Source organism: Calonectris borealis, chromosome 5, assembly GCF_964195595.1.
Source record: "Calonectris borealis chromosome 5, bCalBor7.hap1.2, whole genome shotgun sequence".
Lineage (NCBI taxonomy): Eukaryota > Metazoa > Chordata > Aves > Procellariiformes > Procellariidae > Calonectris > Calonectris borealis.
The window spans coordinates 26759250-26776356 of NC_134316.1; the positions used below are offsets into that span (position 1 = coordinate 26759250).

Genomic DNA, 17107 nt, shown 5'->3' on the forward strand with positions numbered 1-17107 from the left:
GAGGTTCAACAAGGCCAAGTGCAAGGTTCTGCACATGCGTCGGGGCAACCCCTGGTATCAAGGCAGGCTGGGGGATGAAGGGATTGAGAGCAGCCCTGCCGAGAAGGACTTGGGGGTACTGGTGGATGAAAAGCTGGACACGAGCCGACAATGTGCGCTTGCAGCCCAGAAGGCCAACCATATCCTGGGCTGCATCAAAAGAAGTGTGGCCAGCAGATCAAGGGAGGTGATTCTGCTCCTCTACTCTGCTCTGGTGAGACCCCACCTGGAGTACTGGCTCCAGCTCTTGAGTCCTCAGCACAAGAAAGGCATGGACCTGTTAAAGCAGGTCCAGAGGAGGGTCACAAAAATGATCAGAGACATGGAACACCTCTCCTATGAAGAAAGGCTGAGAGAGTTGGGGTTATTCAGCCTGGAGAAGAGAAGGCTCTGGGGAGACCTTACTGCAGCCTGTCAATACTTAAAGGGAGCTTATAAGAAAGATGGGGACAGACTTTTTAGTAAGGCCTGTTGCGATATGACAAGGGGTAATGGTTTTAAACTAAAAGAGGGTAGATTCAGACTAAATATAAGGAAGAAATTTTTTACAATGGGGTTGGTGAAACACTGGCACAGGTTGCCCAGAGATGTGGTAGATGCCCCATCCCTGGAAACATTCAAGATCAGGTTGGACGGGGCTCTTGAGCAACCTGATCTAGTTGAAGATGTCCCTGCTCATTGCAGAGGGGTTGGACTAGATGACCTTTAAAGGTCTCTTCCAACCCAAACTGTTCTATGATTCTATGGATATTAATTCATTACCACCTAATTACCAAGAGCGGTTGACTTGTTGCAGAATTTACTGCTTCAGTGAGCAATTTACCAAAGATGATCATTTATACAACCTCAAAGAATTTTAATAATCCTGATAAGTTAACACAGTACACTGCCTTTTTTAGGGGTAGGGGCAGGTCAAGATGAACAGGAAGAGAAAAAAGAAGAAATTACAAAGCGCAATGGCAAGACAACTTAGATGTGAAGGATCGACTTTTACATGGAAGGTATAGCTAGAAGGTTGGATACTGTAAGACACACTTCATCCCCAAAATTCTGAAAATTAGTTTAAGCCTGTTGTTTAGAGTTTCTTGAGAAAAATTAATTGCTGAAAAGAGGTGAAGGGTGTGTGTGTCTTTTTATATGTCTAGTTATTACGTGGGACTTTTTAGCTGGGATGGCAGCAGGTAACACACAGCATTTTTATTTTACCCCAAGTTCAGTTAAAAGTTTATTAGGACTCTCTTTTCTACTAACTATATCGAGAAGAAAGAGTAAACAGATTTTTGGGAAAGCTTTGATAAAACCCTAGAATGGTCACGCAATCACAATATAGGAATGCACAAAGGTTACAGTGTTAATTAAATACTGTAAGTACGCTCAAAACCAGAGCTCCTGTATGTGCATTCTAGAAATTTTTGATTATCCATAGCCTATCACCACACATCACTGAGCTCTAAACCAACGCACATAAAAGACATGCACTAGCAAATCATGCAAACAGTCTGTTCGGAACTGTATATTCAACAAATCCCCAGGACCAGAAACAACACTTTTTAAAAACCATCAGGAGGTAGAAAATTATTCAAAGTTATAAAATATTCATTTACATTGCTAGCAATTAATGAATTATTATTCATGAATGATCGCTTTGGAAGCAAAGAGAAGGGAAATAAACATGAAGATATGATTGTAAAGACTAGCAGAGCATGTAAGGATAGAAACAATTTAACACCACCACTGTTCTTTGATTCAGTAGGCATCAATCAATCCGACTTGAATTAATGACCAGACAGAACAGATGTTGTTTTTGCAACCTGATATCATGTCAAGTATGAAAGAAAAACATTCCAAAAACAGGATCTTGGATTAAACCATATAGCAGGTATAAAACCACATAAAAGACACAGAACACTGGCTTTTAGAGTAGCTTTACATTAAGGCAGCAGGCCATCTACCTGATAAAATGAAGATTTAAATTTGAACAGAACCGTATCTTACCAAAAGATTAAGACAGCAACATTCAAAACCAAGACCATCATGATGTAATGCAAAAGAAAAAGTGGCAAAGAATCCTAAGGCTCAAATCTTCATTTCTTTCCTTCTCTCTCGTTTATAATTGTTTGAATGCTAAGAATTGCTACATGTGTAGAAAACCATTGATTTGTACTTAAGACAAGCACTACCTCTCTTATCAAACAGCCATTTTGAAAAGTGCACTGAATAGGACAATCATACAGCTGCAGAACTCGCACACACCAGAAGTTAAAATACTGGTGAACAGCTTTGAATTTTCATTTCTTTCTGCAATAAATCTTGGATTACAAAGAGTACTTCTTATTGTTTCTAAAAAAATAAATAGCATCTAAATGGCCAGTAATTAGCTACGTTAGTATATTCAACTGAATATATATTTGAATACTTTCCTGAATCCCTTTCAGAAGGCCTACATTAAAGTGCTACCATATATAGCAACACCTTGAAAACAATCCTTCAACATTTTTGCTTTACATTTTCCTGAACTGTGTTCCAAGTACCACAGCCAAAATGCTGGGAATTTAGATCACTTTTCATATGGGATCACTCTTTCAAGTGTGAGTTATCGTCTTCAAACTAAGGACAGCAAAAACATATCAAATATTTACAACAGCTTTCCTATTTTCACAAAAGGGATCTTGTGTCTCTGGGAATGAAAAGGGTGCAGTGTGCCCAAGCATTTTACTAGGGGAAAAAAGCATTCTACTCTAGATGATGCTCAGGTGAAAGGCACCTATCTATCCTTGCTTTAGTAAGATAAATACGGAGCATGGTGTACATACATTAAAAACAAAACCTCCACCAAACAAGCACACCTCACATGACCTCAGGAAGATTTGAGAATAAGATATATGTTTCATTTCTTAATATATCACTGAAAGTCATGTAGCCTGGAACATGTATAAATCAACAAAAACATCCTTACCTAGGGCCTCTGGGGCCTTCAAAACGTGCTGATCTGGGAGGATCTGGAAGCAATCCACCTGACCTCACTGGTTTATCCTGCATGGTAGGTGCATGTGTTGAAGACACTGCGGAAGTGGCTTTCAGTTCCCCACATCCTTGCTCAGACGAAATAGAGACAGTTTGTTTACCGAGATGACCTTGAGACTTTCCGTGGTCTGAAGAGCCAAAGGATGAACTTACTTGAGAATGGTAAGATGAATAGACAGTTGAACTAGCTATTTTTGATGCATAGGTACCAGGGGTGGGAAGCAGAGCTGGCCTTGGTGTCTCAGTAGATTGACTGCTTTGAGAACTGGATCCTGAAGGGACAGAGGAATTAGATAACTGAGAAACAGAAGAGAGAGGCGGGGGGACGAGCGGAGGTGTAGTTGAAGGTAAAGTTGGAGGCATGATAGGAATGCCACCTTGAGTGGTTTGAGAGTATGGAACAAATGGAGGTGGCAGCGAAACATTTGCAGGATACTGATTCTTCAGATTTTGGAGTGAGCTCACTTTCTCCTGCAGATGGGACTGAGTGACCTTCATCTGTTCATCCCACGCTTTCCACTGTTTCTCATACTCTTGAAGCTGGTCTTTGTGAGGGTAGGTTTGAAGCTGATGCTGCCACTGTTGGTTCATTGATCGCTCCCAATCTTTATGAAGCTGCTGGAACTGTTTTTGCTGTGCCTCATAATGTCGCAGCTGCATGTCTACTGACATTGTCTGCAATGAGAAGACACGAATACCTTCAAAATACCATCTTAGTTATTTTCAGAGCCACATATTTCAGTATCACTTGTAATATCACAATTTCTGACTTGGGCAGAAACTTGAGGAAGAACTACACTGAAACAAAAGCAAACACCAACCGTGATGTCTAAAGTCATTGTGACAATTTACACATTTTATGACTAGAGGACATTTACGTACAAAAGGCTTTTTTTTTTTTGCCTTTTTTTTTTTTTTAAACAGGACAGCTGAAGAAAGCTATAATCAAAGGGCTCCAAGCTGTATTATTACTGGATGCTAACAATGGCTAAAGCCCAAATCAATCTTCACGCTTTCAATATATACAGCACATCGCTATTTCTCAAGGTTTCAGTTTCTGCTATTAACCCGTTGCTTCAGCTGTCACCAATTATTTTTCTCTAAGCCTTTGCCAGATCTTCTTATTTGCATAATGAAGCTTCTTTCAAGGAGGTACTGTCTTTCATTATGTGTAATACAGGTCCTAATATCCATGGCTTGACCTTGTCTGAGATTTTTAGAGTTCACACTTAAGAGATTTTTTTTTTTGAGACAAAGACAGCCCACTACAAAGACATGCTTAATGTACAAACTCCACCAACCCAGAAAAAGCTGACTCAACTCCCTAATACAGTAATCAACTTCTACTTAAACGCTTAAAGGTTGCAACACTGATATAATTACCCAAACTTGTTATTAAGACTTTTTATTTTATTTCACTGATTATTTGAGTCAAAAATAATGTGAGACAGTGATTTTCTTAATTACTTAAACTGCATATTTTTGGCATCTATGTTTACTTCATCATTGTAAGTATTTATTTTTGTACTACACAATGTTGTAAAAAACAGCAGCTACCTAATTACTCCATGCAATCATCTGTTTACCTGACCTTTCTTCTAAACTGTTTCTCCAGCAGTGACAAGTTTAAAGTCTTGTATTTCTCATCCTACTGAGGCTTCATCACCATCTATCAATTATTTTTTCATTCTGAAGTTGAGTGACAGTAGGAAAAGGGGATATAGACTTCTACCCAAGCAGAAAAAGTAGCTAGACAAATAAGCCAACCATGACAAATTATTCAACTACTTGTTTTTCAGCAGACCATAAGTGCTAGGTCACCCAGGAAGTGTATCAAATACCATCTCCTTAGTGTTTTACCTGTAAGTGTGGAGGCTGTTGCATGATCTGTTGATACTGCTGTACTATCTGCTGCAACTGGGCATGCTTCTGCATTATTCTCTGATATTGAAATCCAACGCGGTGATGGGGGTGCTGCTGCCATTGAGCTGCTGCCGCTTGCAATTGCTGCAATCTCAAATCTTCCTCAGGGTCATCGGGAGGTTCAATATTGAGCTAGAGAAAAAGGCAAATACTATAAATAAAGGAAAGCTCCTTCTGTCAGAAGAAAAACATACTTGGTCACTTCTCAGTTTACAGGAACTTTCTCAGTGTTTGTTATTTTATCACTCTGTATTTCAGTGTTCTGGCCACCCACAGCTTCTGGAAGGCTGATTTTTATTTCATTTTATTTCATGATTTTTATTTCATTTATTCTTGTGAACAGTCTGATCTAAAGGTTAGGCTGATGGCAATTAGGGTATTCATACACACAGAAACTACCTACAGGAAAGAAATTAATGCAGATCTGTTATCTGTTGCTTACAGCAAATAATGAGACAACAGTGCTTTTTCATGATGAGGTAAAGTAACTCCGAGTGCATTATTTTTGCCACTCGGTAGGAACCCACACACTGTAAGTTAAAGTGGAGCACATGCTGCAGGGTAATCTACTACCCTACAGTAATCTGTTCAAACATCAATCATGACCTCCATCCATTATGTAGTAACTGTTATTAAGCATGCTGACAAAAATATTCTGTGCAAAGTTCTTGGCTTTCAGACAAACCGTTACAACAGAAAGAAGAGGAGCTAGAATTGACAAACTGCCAGAGAGGAATTAAGAAATAGTGTCTTAAAGACAGCATTCCTCATCTACCAAATACTTGATTTTGCACCTAGGTATCACAAAGTGTTTAATGTAGACAAAGATGACAACATTGGGGAAGGTGTGACTGCGTGAAGCTTGGACTCGCTTGGTGCATGTGTGGGTGACTACATAAGTCTATATACAAGGAGTGTATTTTTATCTTTGTAATTGGTGCAGCCTTAGCAAATGTTCTTTTAAGATTGCTTTACCATATTTAGTTACTGTTACACAGTATACACAAGAATTTGATGGCATTATTTTCCTGTTTCTTTGTCCCATCTAGCACAACAAATGGAGTGGCATCACTTCACAAAACCTGCCTGAGTTTCAGTGGATGTAAGAGAAGACTCATCTTCTTTGGAAGCTGGAGGCAGGGATTCATTAAGCGGAGGAGGTTCAGACTGCTGAGCTGAAGCACTCATTTTCCCTTCTTCAGACTTTGCTCTCTGCTCAGATGCATCCTTCGCTACTGGACCTTTCATTTGCTGCTGTCCCTGAGCATGGGCTTTTGCCCTTTGCTGCAGGCTAAGCAGGTGCTGCTGGTACCAGTATTGCTGCTGTTCCTACAATGGACAGAAATTTTCTAAGACAGCTTTCACAGGAAAAAACACGAAAATTAATTCATGATAGTCACTAGAATCATACTCTAGAAAAGTTTTAAAATCTGTTTTGAGGGAAAACTCACTTCATCATCAACAGTATTGCAATGGATGTCAGAAGATCGAATCAAAATTCAGAAACCACTATGTGAGGCATAATACCCGCAGCAGAATTTATTTCCTATCTCAAAGAGCTTACAACTAAAGAGAACAACAACAAAAGGCAGAAATATGGCCAATAATAAGCCAAATTACTACTGACATGTGAAAGTACCATACCTATTATTTTCAATGCTTTTTATTCCTAACAACTATAGGTACTTATTACGAGACTAACTTAGGTAAAATGAAGGGAAAATGGAGGAAAAGTATGAGTAAAGGAGCAGTAAAGAGAAAAAGGAGAAAGTGTACAAAAAAGATGAAGAGGACGAACAGAGAACACAGACATCAAGTAGAGTGAAAATTACAGCTAGAAATTGTGGTGGAGACATTTGAATAAAGGCTGTGGAAAGGAAAAAGAACAATCAGAACCAGCATATAGTGAGGATTATTTATCATCTGAATTATCATTAATTCTGATTCATTCAACAGCTGAAGAGGTAAATAGACATGATTGCACCCAAAAAATTATCCATTTAAGAAGTGATCAAGCTTTCAGTTTTAAATATTTCAGGCTAGAATTAGAGTGCTCCGGGTGCATGACAGTAGCTTCAAAGCACTGTAAGCTGCCACCAACATAAAGAACAAAAGACTAAAGATAAGTATCTCAACACTTAAGTAATAGTGCACCTTAAAGAGACCTGAATAGGAATCGACAGTTCTGTATCTCTTCCAACACAAGAAATACCAGGCATCAAATCAGACTAGATTTAAATCAGGACCCAGATTTAAACCACGCGGGAGGCCGCTCTTCACCTGCCATGCTACCAAAGTCCCTGCCAGAGATCACTGCAAGGGCTAAAATTTTGCAGATTCAAGACACAGCTCCATAAGCTCATAGAAGATTTTAAAAATAAAGACACCAGTTGCAGCTAAGGTAGCTCCTATATTTTAGGGAAGTATCACTATACACCTGATTTTTAAGTAACTCTCTGAGCATCTGCTTTTAGTCACTGTCAAAGACAGAATGATAAAATACTGTACCTTTGGTCTGACCTAGTGCAACCATTCTTGTGCTCTCACGTCAATTTCCCCACCTCTGAGAATCTGTGACTGCTCCACATCTTTCACATTCGCTGTTCTTCCCTTCCATCCAAGCATGCACAGTTAAGAAAAGACACCTATATAAAGCCCACTCAGAAACAGAAAAGAATCCAAAAGATGCAGGTATTTTAAAATGTAAGTGTGACAACAACAAAGTGGTAGGTGCTGCCTCATGAGATTTCTCAAAACTGAGCCATTCTGCCTATCTTATAACAGGTTTAAAAGAAATGCAAGCTTCTTCCAAAAGCCTACCTCACGCTCAAATCAGGAATGATGTTTTCTGTTGGTAGCAATCTAGCAGACACAATTAAACATGGAGCTGTATTTTTAAAAAAATACTTCTGTAAAACCGTAACTTGGAGATGAAGTCAATGAGAGGAGAGGCTATGCTTCTTGGACTTTATGTTGATTCTGCAATAACTCCTGCCAAGAATCTTTTTAACAAGAATATGACTCAGAAGAGCTGTCATGGCTTTGGGTGGAAGATGTGCATTCATGCTCCAGCATGGACTCTCTCAGAAACCTTCAACAACATGCTGTAATAAGTGCAACTTTCAATACCAGGGAGGAGCATACATCCCCAGCTACACAAAAGCTGAATCAATTATCCCTCTCAAAAGGCATTATAAGGTGATTTACCATGACGGTGCTGGATGCTATGCTTGGTGAGCTCCTGTTTTACTGCCACAAAATTGTTGTCTCCACGGATCCATTTTGTTTCCTCCTCATTCTACCAGACAAAGGGCTAAAACTCATAATATGACCAGGGGTTCACACAAAGAGCTATGATAATATCCTGTCACCTATTTTTTTGCAGCAGATGAAGTCAGTGACAGGTATTGCAGGTTCTATCTGAAAAATGCAAGAAAAGTGGAAAGGTGGATTTCCACAGCTTAGTCTGAGCAAAACTGAAGTCCTAGTGCAGAAAATTCCTGATGGTGAAAAGTTCAGTTATTTGAGTGCTTATCTCCTCATGACGACTGTCATTCTTCAAGTCCATTCACAATCCTTAAGCCCAAGGAACACACCAGCATCAACATATGCCGTTTTCTACCCTTGGCTGACGAAGAGACTACACCTCTTGCATTGCACAGGGAACACTGAAACAGAGCCCACACCGAAAGACTACTGCAAAATGAGCTGAAGTATGAATATGACCCTAGGCCATAACATAATGCCTATTTTGGCAGACACTCAGTCCTTTTCTGGTAAATACAGCAAAAGAATGGTTTAGCACCCTTTATAAAACAAAGGAGGGATTTTGAAGAGTGCAGCAGTCTGCTGAAAGGTGACATGGTAAAACTAAGGTAGCTTTAACAGATGTAGATAAATGCATATTTATGGGTACAGATGCACCCACACATATTTTGTTTCCTACTGTAAATAAATAGCAGCATACAATACCCAAATATCAGATGGAGCATTAATGAAATTCCACAGGTATTTTAACAGGACTTGACAAAAGATGCATCTGATTGTAGAGAATCCAGCAATTTAATCCAACTGTACACCCATGTAAGAAACTATGCTAAACTCACAATATTGTCAAGGCAAAGAGCGGTTTCTTATTTTTAGACAGGAAAGAGAAATAATAAAACACTAACTCATGGCAAATGGCATAATATTTTCTATGTTAAGAAAAAAACACTGATCTATTTGGCTGCAGCCACTGTTACTGTGCCATGGGAACAGAAAGAATTGTTTTCAATTACCAGTTTAAACAAAGGCTTAATAGGATCTTATAGATGACAAATTACAGTATTTCTCTACTCGGCTTTTAAGATCGTTAGCAAGAAAGCATCACTATGCTTTGCTTTTCCTATTCGTATTGTGTAAGGACTTGTTGCTCCAAATCCTGTCTCATTTTACAGCCTAAGATAGCCAAAATCATATCAATCTGTTATAACAAATTTATGACCAGCAAAGTACCGTATTCCTTTTGAGTTAACACTGAATTGTGCATGAGAGTAAACAAACTACTCAAGACAGAAGTTGTTTGTATAAACACTCATAAACCAGACAACAAACTTCAGCAGTATTCTGCTGTTTCTATGTGTGCACCACAATAATGCATTACTTGCAACTCTTCTGGAAAGGAGTGGTTGAGGAACAATTAAATAACATTAATGAAATTTCCAGCTACATAAGGGGAGAGGAATTACTGTTTGATCTTGAGGTCAATAATTTAAGTCAGCAAGCAGCCTCAATACCGAATTAACGTTCTACGTTCTACACTAACGTTCTAACTTTCTACACCTGATTTTTCAAGGTTTTGGTTTTGTCATTAAAAAATGTAATGACTCCCATTGCTGCCACTGTAAAAGATCAACTAGTACTGTCCAAAGCCTTTGTAAAATTAAATTCATGAAGTGAAAGCACCACTTTGCTAGGCAGTGATTAGATATATGGTGCAAACTTAAAAATGATACATTCCCAAACGTATTCAGGTATTGGTATGAAATTTTAATGGATACAATTAAAAAGGCGTCCCAACAATTAACAAATTTAAAGTCTCAGTGACTTCAATATGACGCAACAGGATTTTTGCAAACTTACCTTCAAATCAGAATCCCAAGATCAATTTGCCAAAAATAGATGTCTTCTAAACTTAAATAAAGTCAATTTAAAGCATGCACTTCAGCTTTATTCTTGCAGCTGGATCTCTACAAGCCGACCCTAAAAACGTGCAAAGGCCTCATTGAATCTGACTGACCTGTATGCATAGCTGAGGACTTCAACACGAGTGTCTTTTTGTGCACGCTTAACCTTAAGCAACTGGATTGTCCCTAACTTAATGCATATGAATGGTCACGTGAAGTTCACTGGAACTGCTCACATTTAGGAAGTGAAGCATACGAACATTTTGCAGGCATTTTGGCCCTAGAGTACACATAAAAAGCACACAGCATTAACAATACGAATATTTTTCACCTCAGAAGCATTTCAGAACATTTCCCTCCAATGTCCCATACAATTTTATACTGGAAGATCAAGCATGCGTAGCACGGAACATGTAAGTAAGTCTAAGTAAAGGGCAACTATGTATTATGGCAGAAACGCTTTTGCAGCTTTAACTGTGTGTGGTAAGATTAAAATAGTCACAATTCTACACCAATCGGACAGATAACTGAAACACGACCCCATGAGAAAACTAAATGAAGAAATCACTGAAGACAAGAGGCACTCATTCTGCAACGTGCAATAAGCAAACAGGCTGTTGCATCTCACAAGAGGCCAGACAAAGTCAACAGAGGTTTGGCGCAGGTCGCCCACATGCTGTACTTTGGAAAACAATTCTCCAGAGATCAACAAACGCCCGAAGAAAAATAAATTCAGCCGAAAGTTATCCTTTTCCCTAAACAACTTATTTGCTCTTGAAAAATGACTACTTGTTACATCCCGACAACCACCGCTAGATAAAGAAGCATTTACAGAGCCTCGCCTGAGCCGTGCCATTCCCGGACTTCCAAGGATTGCATCCAAACCCTTTAAGTATTATGCAAATACGGCGTGTTTATTAACTGCCCTTACTCGGAGGCCTTTGCAAGACCCGGTACCCGCCAGCGGCTAATCGCCACCGCTGCTCTGCCGACTCCCTGCCGCCAGCCGGGGCCGCAGGGGCAGGTGCGGAGGCGGCATTGCCTTACCTGGGGAGTCATGGTGGAGGGGTCCGGCTGCTCGGTGCCACCGGCCTCCTTGGCGGCACCCTGCACGGCCTCCGGCTGGGCAGCGGCGGGCAGGGGCAAGGACGGCTGGGGTGGGGGGAAATGGGCCTGCGACGGCTTGGCCGGGGGAGGGATGGAGGGAGCCAGGCTGGGCTGAGCCGGCTGGGAAGGGGAGGCCTGGGAGGAGAGCAGGTAGGGCTGGGGGTGCGCCATGTAGCCCTGGGCAGGAGGCGGCAGGTAGGGCTGGGAGGCGGTGGCCGGTGGGGGCTCCAGGTAGGAGGGCGGGGGCTCGGAGAAGGAGGGGGGCGGCTGGGAGGCCTGCGCCCGGGGCAGGTAGGGCTGGAGCGGCGGGGACTGGGCCGGGGGCGGCTGGGCCGGGGGCAGGTACGGCTCCGCCTGGGGGGGCGGCAGGTAGGCCTGGGCGGGGGGCAGGTAGGCCTGGGCGGCGGGCTGCGGGGACTGCGGCGGCGAGGACAGCTCCATGTCCATGGGCACCGGCGAGGAGGGCACCGGCTCGCCCCAGTCGCCGTGCCCGCCCGGCGGCTCCTGGCCGTCGCGCTCCCGGGCGGCGGCGGGCGGCTTGCGGGTTGGCGGCGGCGGCTCGCGGTGGGCGAACTGCTTCTGGTAGCTGCGGACCGGCGGCGGCACAGGCGGCGGCGGCTGCTGCCAGTCGGTGAAGGAGCCGGGCAGCGGCGGCGGCGGCAGCCCCGGAGGGGGCGGCCCCGGCGGCGGCGGCGGCCCCAGCAGCACGGACTGCAGCTGCTTCTGGTGCATCTGCTGGAGCTGCTGCAGCTGCGCCAGGTGCTGCTCCTGCAGGCTCAGGAACCCCGAGGTACCGGCGGGCGGCGGCGGCGGGGCGGCGGCGGTGGCGGGGGGCGCGGGGCCCGGCGGCGGGTAGCTGGGCAACGGCATCGGCGGGACGGCGGGAGGCGGCACGCTGGGGGGAGGGATGGGCAGCGGCGGGGGCGGGATGGAGGTGGGCGGCGGCGGGTAGTGCCCCGCCGCCCCGTACAAGCCCCAGGCCGGGTACATGGCGGGGCTGCGGCGGCGGGACCGGAGCGGAGCGCGGCGCTTCCACAGGCCGCGGCGGCGGCGGCGCGTGCGGCTCACGGCGCCTGCGCGGGGAGGCGCGCACCGCCCTCCCGGGCAGTAGAGCGCGAGCAGGGCGCTAGAGCGTCGAGCGTTGCGCCTCGTCGGGGGTCCGGCGCCGGTAGCGCGCCGCCTAGCGGGCAGCCGCCGTCACTGCAGGAGGGAGGACGCTAGCCCAGCGGCAGGGCGCATAGAGAGAGGCGGGTGCAGAGCGCCGCATCCCCGCTTCCGCCCGCCGCCCGTCGGCTCGGACAAGGGAGAGGCAGACAACAGAAGGGCGCTAGAGCGGACCCGGGCGGGGGCGGGGGGAGAGGGGTACGGCCTCCATTTTGTGTAGGGGGGCGACGAGCAGGCGAGTGCCGCCGCGTCCTGCCGCGGGCCCGCAAGCGCCCCTGTAGGGCTGGCCCGGGCCCCGGCGGCCTCCCGCAGGCCGTGGTGCTGCCGGGGCGGGGGCGCCGGTGACCTCGGTTACCCCGGTGCGGCGGCGGCCATCTTTCCACGCCTGCTCGCCGCTCCCGCCGGGCGCTGTGCCGCGCCGCCCGCCGGCGACGGCTCCGGCCCACGGCGGGTGTCGCCGCGCCGCTTCAGCCCCACAGGGCTAGGGCGAACCCGGTGCCGGTGACCCGAGGTGGGATGGCAGAGCTAATTAATCGTTGTTAGCGGCTGAAGGGTGAAATGAGCGCGGCCATAAATCCAGCTGAGCCAGGCCTCGGGAGAGGTGCACCAACCCGCAGGGCTCTGCAGCCTGGTGCATGACGGCGCGGACCCCCCGCGCGGGGACAGGGGCGACGCCGGGCGATCCATCCCCTCGGAAGGACGTGAACGACTTTGTTTCGTTTTCAGCGAACATGCGGGCGGTAAACGAGAGAGGCAAAAATGAGAGTGGAGCAGCGGATGTGTGAAATTGCCTCATCCATTACAGCAGCAACTGCACTGAAAGAATTTTTTCTTGTGTTTCTCTCTTCCCACATTGAAGTACGAGTTAAACATACAAATATGTTCCGTAGCCAGTTAGCAAAGATTTATGCAAAGTGCTGAACTCTTGTTGTAGAGAAAAGACACGAGGCCTTGTGTGTGTGAATTCTTGCAGCTGGGCAGCTGAAGTGGCTACTGTTTAGGTCAGCAGTGCACCAGCGTTGTGGTGTCTCGCTGCTTGCCCTCCTCCCCAAACACAGAAAACCTGAGCAATTTTTCTCATGTTCAATCTCTAGTTCATGGCTGGTGAATCAAGGATCCCTGGCCAGTGGAAAAAGGCCGGTGCTGGAAGAAAAGTCCAAGGACTTTTCAGTCAGGAGAAAAATCAAGAAAACCAGATTGTTAGGTAGAGAAAAAGCTTTGTCCTCTCTGCTGGAAAAGCTGGACTTTGCGTTCATTTGTTGTTAAATTCCAGGGAATGCACAGAGGTGATACAGCATGAATGTACCAGAAAAGGTTCAAGTAAAGTGTCAATTCAAATTATGAGATGCAAATCTTTAAGAAAACTATCTTAATTAATTTAATACACATAGAACTGTCTTTTCTATTCTTTAGTATCCTTTCTGTTCATCCAGAGGTGATTATTGATCCTTTTCTGTCCATGGTGGTGCTCCTCTAAGATTTCTTTTAGAGGGAATATGACTTCCAGATAGCATTTGTACTTCTAGCCCTCATCTCCTCCACATCGTACACGTACTTAACATTTATATCCCCGAGTTCTTCGGGCCAGTTTATTCACTGACTAAACTTTCGAAAATCTGTCCTTTCAAAATAGGGAATTCCTGTTGCAAACATCCTTTGATTTATCCTCCCGATCGATTCTCTCAAAGTGAGTTCTCATGTGATCAGTTTACTGAAGATTATTTCCTGCAGGCAAGTCTCTCCCAATATTCTTGCTGTTTGTTGCAGTTACTCAATATTGTGAAGAAAACTGTTATTTCACTTATGAAGAAATACATGTACTCAACCATTTTCAGTAGCAATTGTTTTCCAGCCAAAGCGTAGGCCGAAGTGTAACTTCCAAGTAACTTGACTGATGCTTTTGTCAATACCCAAATCTGGTTTGGGCAGCAGTAGAGTTGACCCTCGCCAGCCAAGAGACATTGGCTTTACCCAATGTTACCTTGTCCTAAAGCAGCCCTATTAAGTCCACATTATTCCCTCTTACTCTTTTACAGTCTAACATTAATGTATGTCATCATGCTGGTTATAGTTAATTTTTTAAATAGCTCATGCTCTTCCTGCTTCTAAATGCTATTCTACCGCATTTCAGTTATCCCTCAATTAACCAGTGTCACATCTTGGATCAGCAGATTAAGTTTCTTCATTTCATCTGGTGGTAATGTTGCAGCAATCTTGGGCCTTCTGGTGGCCCCCAGAACGGAGCAGAAATTATTTTGTTCCATTCTTCGCATAACTTCAGACCTTCTTTTTGCGGCTTTTCTGATTGTTTTCTCTGTTTTCTGAAGCTATGGAAACTGGCTACAGCAAGAGACAGGATGTTAGGGGGGGAGGCTGGATTCCCTAGAGTTACTGAGAAACATTGCAGGCATCTGTTTGATATCTAACTCGTGTGCAGGTTTAAACCAACTGCCAGAGTTGGGTCAGGATGGAATTTCTCTTCTGGTTTGCACTGGCAGAGTTCTGCATTCGTAGGAACATCAAAGCCTTCTCGCTTACCAAACTCTTTCCTGTTACACAGATAATGATCTTTCCTCCTTTGACATACTGGAAGTTGGATCCGAGATTGGGATGCCGCGGTGTGCATGGAGTAAATACTTCCCTGTGAACTAAGTGTCTGCTACACAGGTTCCCTGGGACTGCAGGGGAAGCACTCGATAACTCAGGGGGTCCTTTCCTGTCCTGTGTTTGTCTTCTGACCAGGCTCTTTGAGTTAATACCCAAGGTTTTCTGTCTTGCCAATTACACTCAATTTATGAAAATTTCCTGATGGGTTTGCTCACTGTCAATACTTTCTCCCTGCTGCTCATCCTCCAACCCTCTTAACACTTGTTTAGGAATTGCCTTATGCCTATTCCAGGTTCCTCCTCCTGTTACTAAAACAAGCCAGGCAGATTACAAGGAACATTAATTTAAGAAGACTTCGGTAAATGGGCACATTTGCTTCGATTCCTACCCACAGTTCACACTACACACATATATTTTCGTTAAGTCCCTCTGCTGGCAGGCAGACATTCCCCAAATTCATCATGTTGCTGTGCCTTTGACCTCTTCTCCAGTGCCAGAAAGACTTCTATGAAATATTACCATGAGCGTCCATTTCTTTCTTCTCCAGTCTCCTTCAATTTAGGTTAATTCAAGTGAAGTTATTTGCACAGGAACAATTCTAGTTATCTCTGTACTTGAAGAAGTCTTTCAAAACTAGAATTATTCTGAAAATCAAGTTACACAGATCTAATCCTACTAGTGTTTCTCAGTCCTCATTTGACTAAACATGGTCTTCAAGTGTTCATGACAATACTTAAACGTTTAGCTTAAAGAAATGTGACTTGGATTGAGAGAAGAAAACTAAGGATATTATTTTTGAAATGTACCATTATACACTGAGTGTAAATCTCAGGGTTGTTGGCTACCCTCTTCCTGGCTGGAGGTGGAGAAGATAAACTTCAATTGTGAGAGCCTGGAAGGGGCTATGTTTGAAAGTTGCAGTATGCTGTTATTTCAGGGATGAGTTTAGTAGGTGAGCCTGCAGCAAGCAAAGAGATGGTACGAGGGGTCAGACTGACGTGTTCCTAGTTTCCTGCAATATCTGTAGAGGCAGGGTGCTAGCAAGAAAGTTATTAGGACATCGGGGGCATTTCCCAAGGACAGAAAATAATTAGCAGAGGAGAGGTATTATCTTCACTGTATGCTGCCCAGCATACAGACATCTGAGTTCAGCTATTCTCTGCAGCCTGGACCAGCGTAAAGCACCACAGGATAAAAGCTCTATTAAAGTTTGAAAATTTTCTTAATTATACCAAGAATATAAATTTTCAGTCTTCCCCTTTACTATATCCCAACTCCAGCATTTTGGCCAGGAAGCACGTTACGGCACATTGGCCCCCGGCGACCTTCATATTGTCTCTCGCCTCTCAGTCTTAAGACAATTCTCCTTACCGCAGAACAGAGATCAGAAGAGCAAATTATATTGCTAAAAATTAAAAAGTAATGGAGAAGATACGGGAATGCATAGTTACAGCTTTGAAGTATTTTTCCCACTGCACTTCTCCATGTGGCTTAACCACCTCTTTTCCCTCTCTCCTCTGACCACTTCCTTCCCTGCAGCAAATGCTGCAGGTCTCCGTGAGACTCCTGATCAGCAGCCATTGCTCCGATTCCCCTCACCTACTCTGCTCCCAGCCCACATTAATACCTTTCACAGTTTGACACCTTCCTGTCAAAGTCTGATACCTTCCTCCTCTTCTCTGACACCTAATGGAAGGGATAACGCTTTGAGGTGCATAGGTGCCAAACAAACAACAGGGAGAGGTCTGTCCCGACCCAACCCTGCCCTCCCGTCATCACTCCGCATGTAAGCAAAGGGACTGAGCTGCCAGCTAACCCAGTACAGACATGGGAACGTGAGCAGGACACTTAACCCAACTTCATTCATTGTACAGTTGAATAAAAGCCCATCGATTCTGAATTAAAATCTTCCAGACCACTGGTCCAGAGAAGGCACGCCAACCGGTGCAGATTTGACAGCTTTTGTCCCGAACGCAGATTCTGATTTGCTCGTGGGACAGGTGTGAGGGAGTTTCCCAGAGGAATACTTGTCCTGCTGCAGATGCAGCAATAAGAAACTTCTAAAATTTCTGTAG

The 17107-nt window shown here is 44.4% G+C and overlaps 1 protein-coding gene across 16 annotated transcripts in view; it reads right to left on the bottom strand.

Annotated features, from left to right (window-relative positions):
• YLPM1 (YLP motif containing 1) overlaps nucleotides 1-12315 on the bottom strand; it is a 52081-nt gene extending 39766 nt beyond the window's left edge. For 14 of the 16 annotated variants that reach the window (XR_012673874.1, XR_012673873.1, XM_075151545.1 and 11 more), the window contains exons 1-4: nucleotides 11202-12315; nucleotides 6073-6315; nucleotides 4924-5118; nucleotides 2996-3738 (exon numbers count right to left, since the gene is read on the bottom strand). Coding sequence is in view for 14 of the 16 variants with exons in the window: in XM_075151545.1 (XP_075007646.1) it covers nucleotides 2996-3738; nucleotides 4924-5118; nucleotides 6073-6315; nucleotides 11202-12251 (2231 nt within the window). In the remaining 2 variants the exon portion in view is untranslated. Of the gene's footprint in view, nucleotides 1-2995; nucleotides 3739-4923; nucleotides 5119-6072; nucleotides 6316-10110; nucleotides 10133-11201 lie in introns of those variants that run through there. The other 2 variants (XM_075151538.1, XM_075151548.1) reach the window with 2 other exon arrangements.
• Between the last annotated feature and the right edge of the window lie 4792 nt (nucleotides 12316-17107).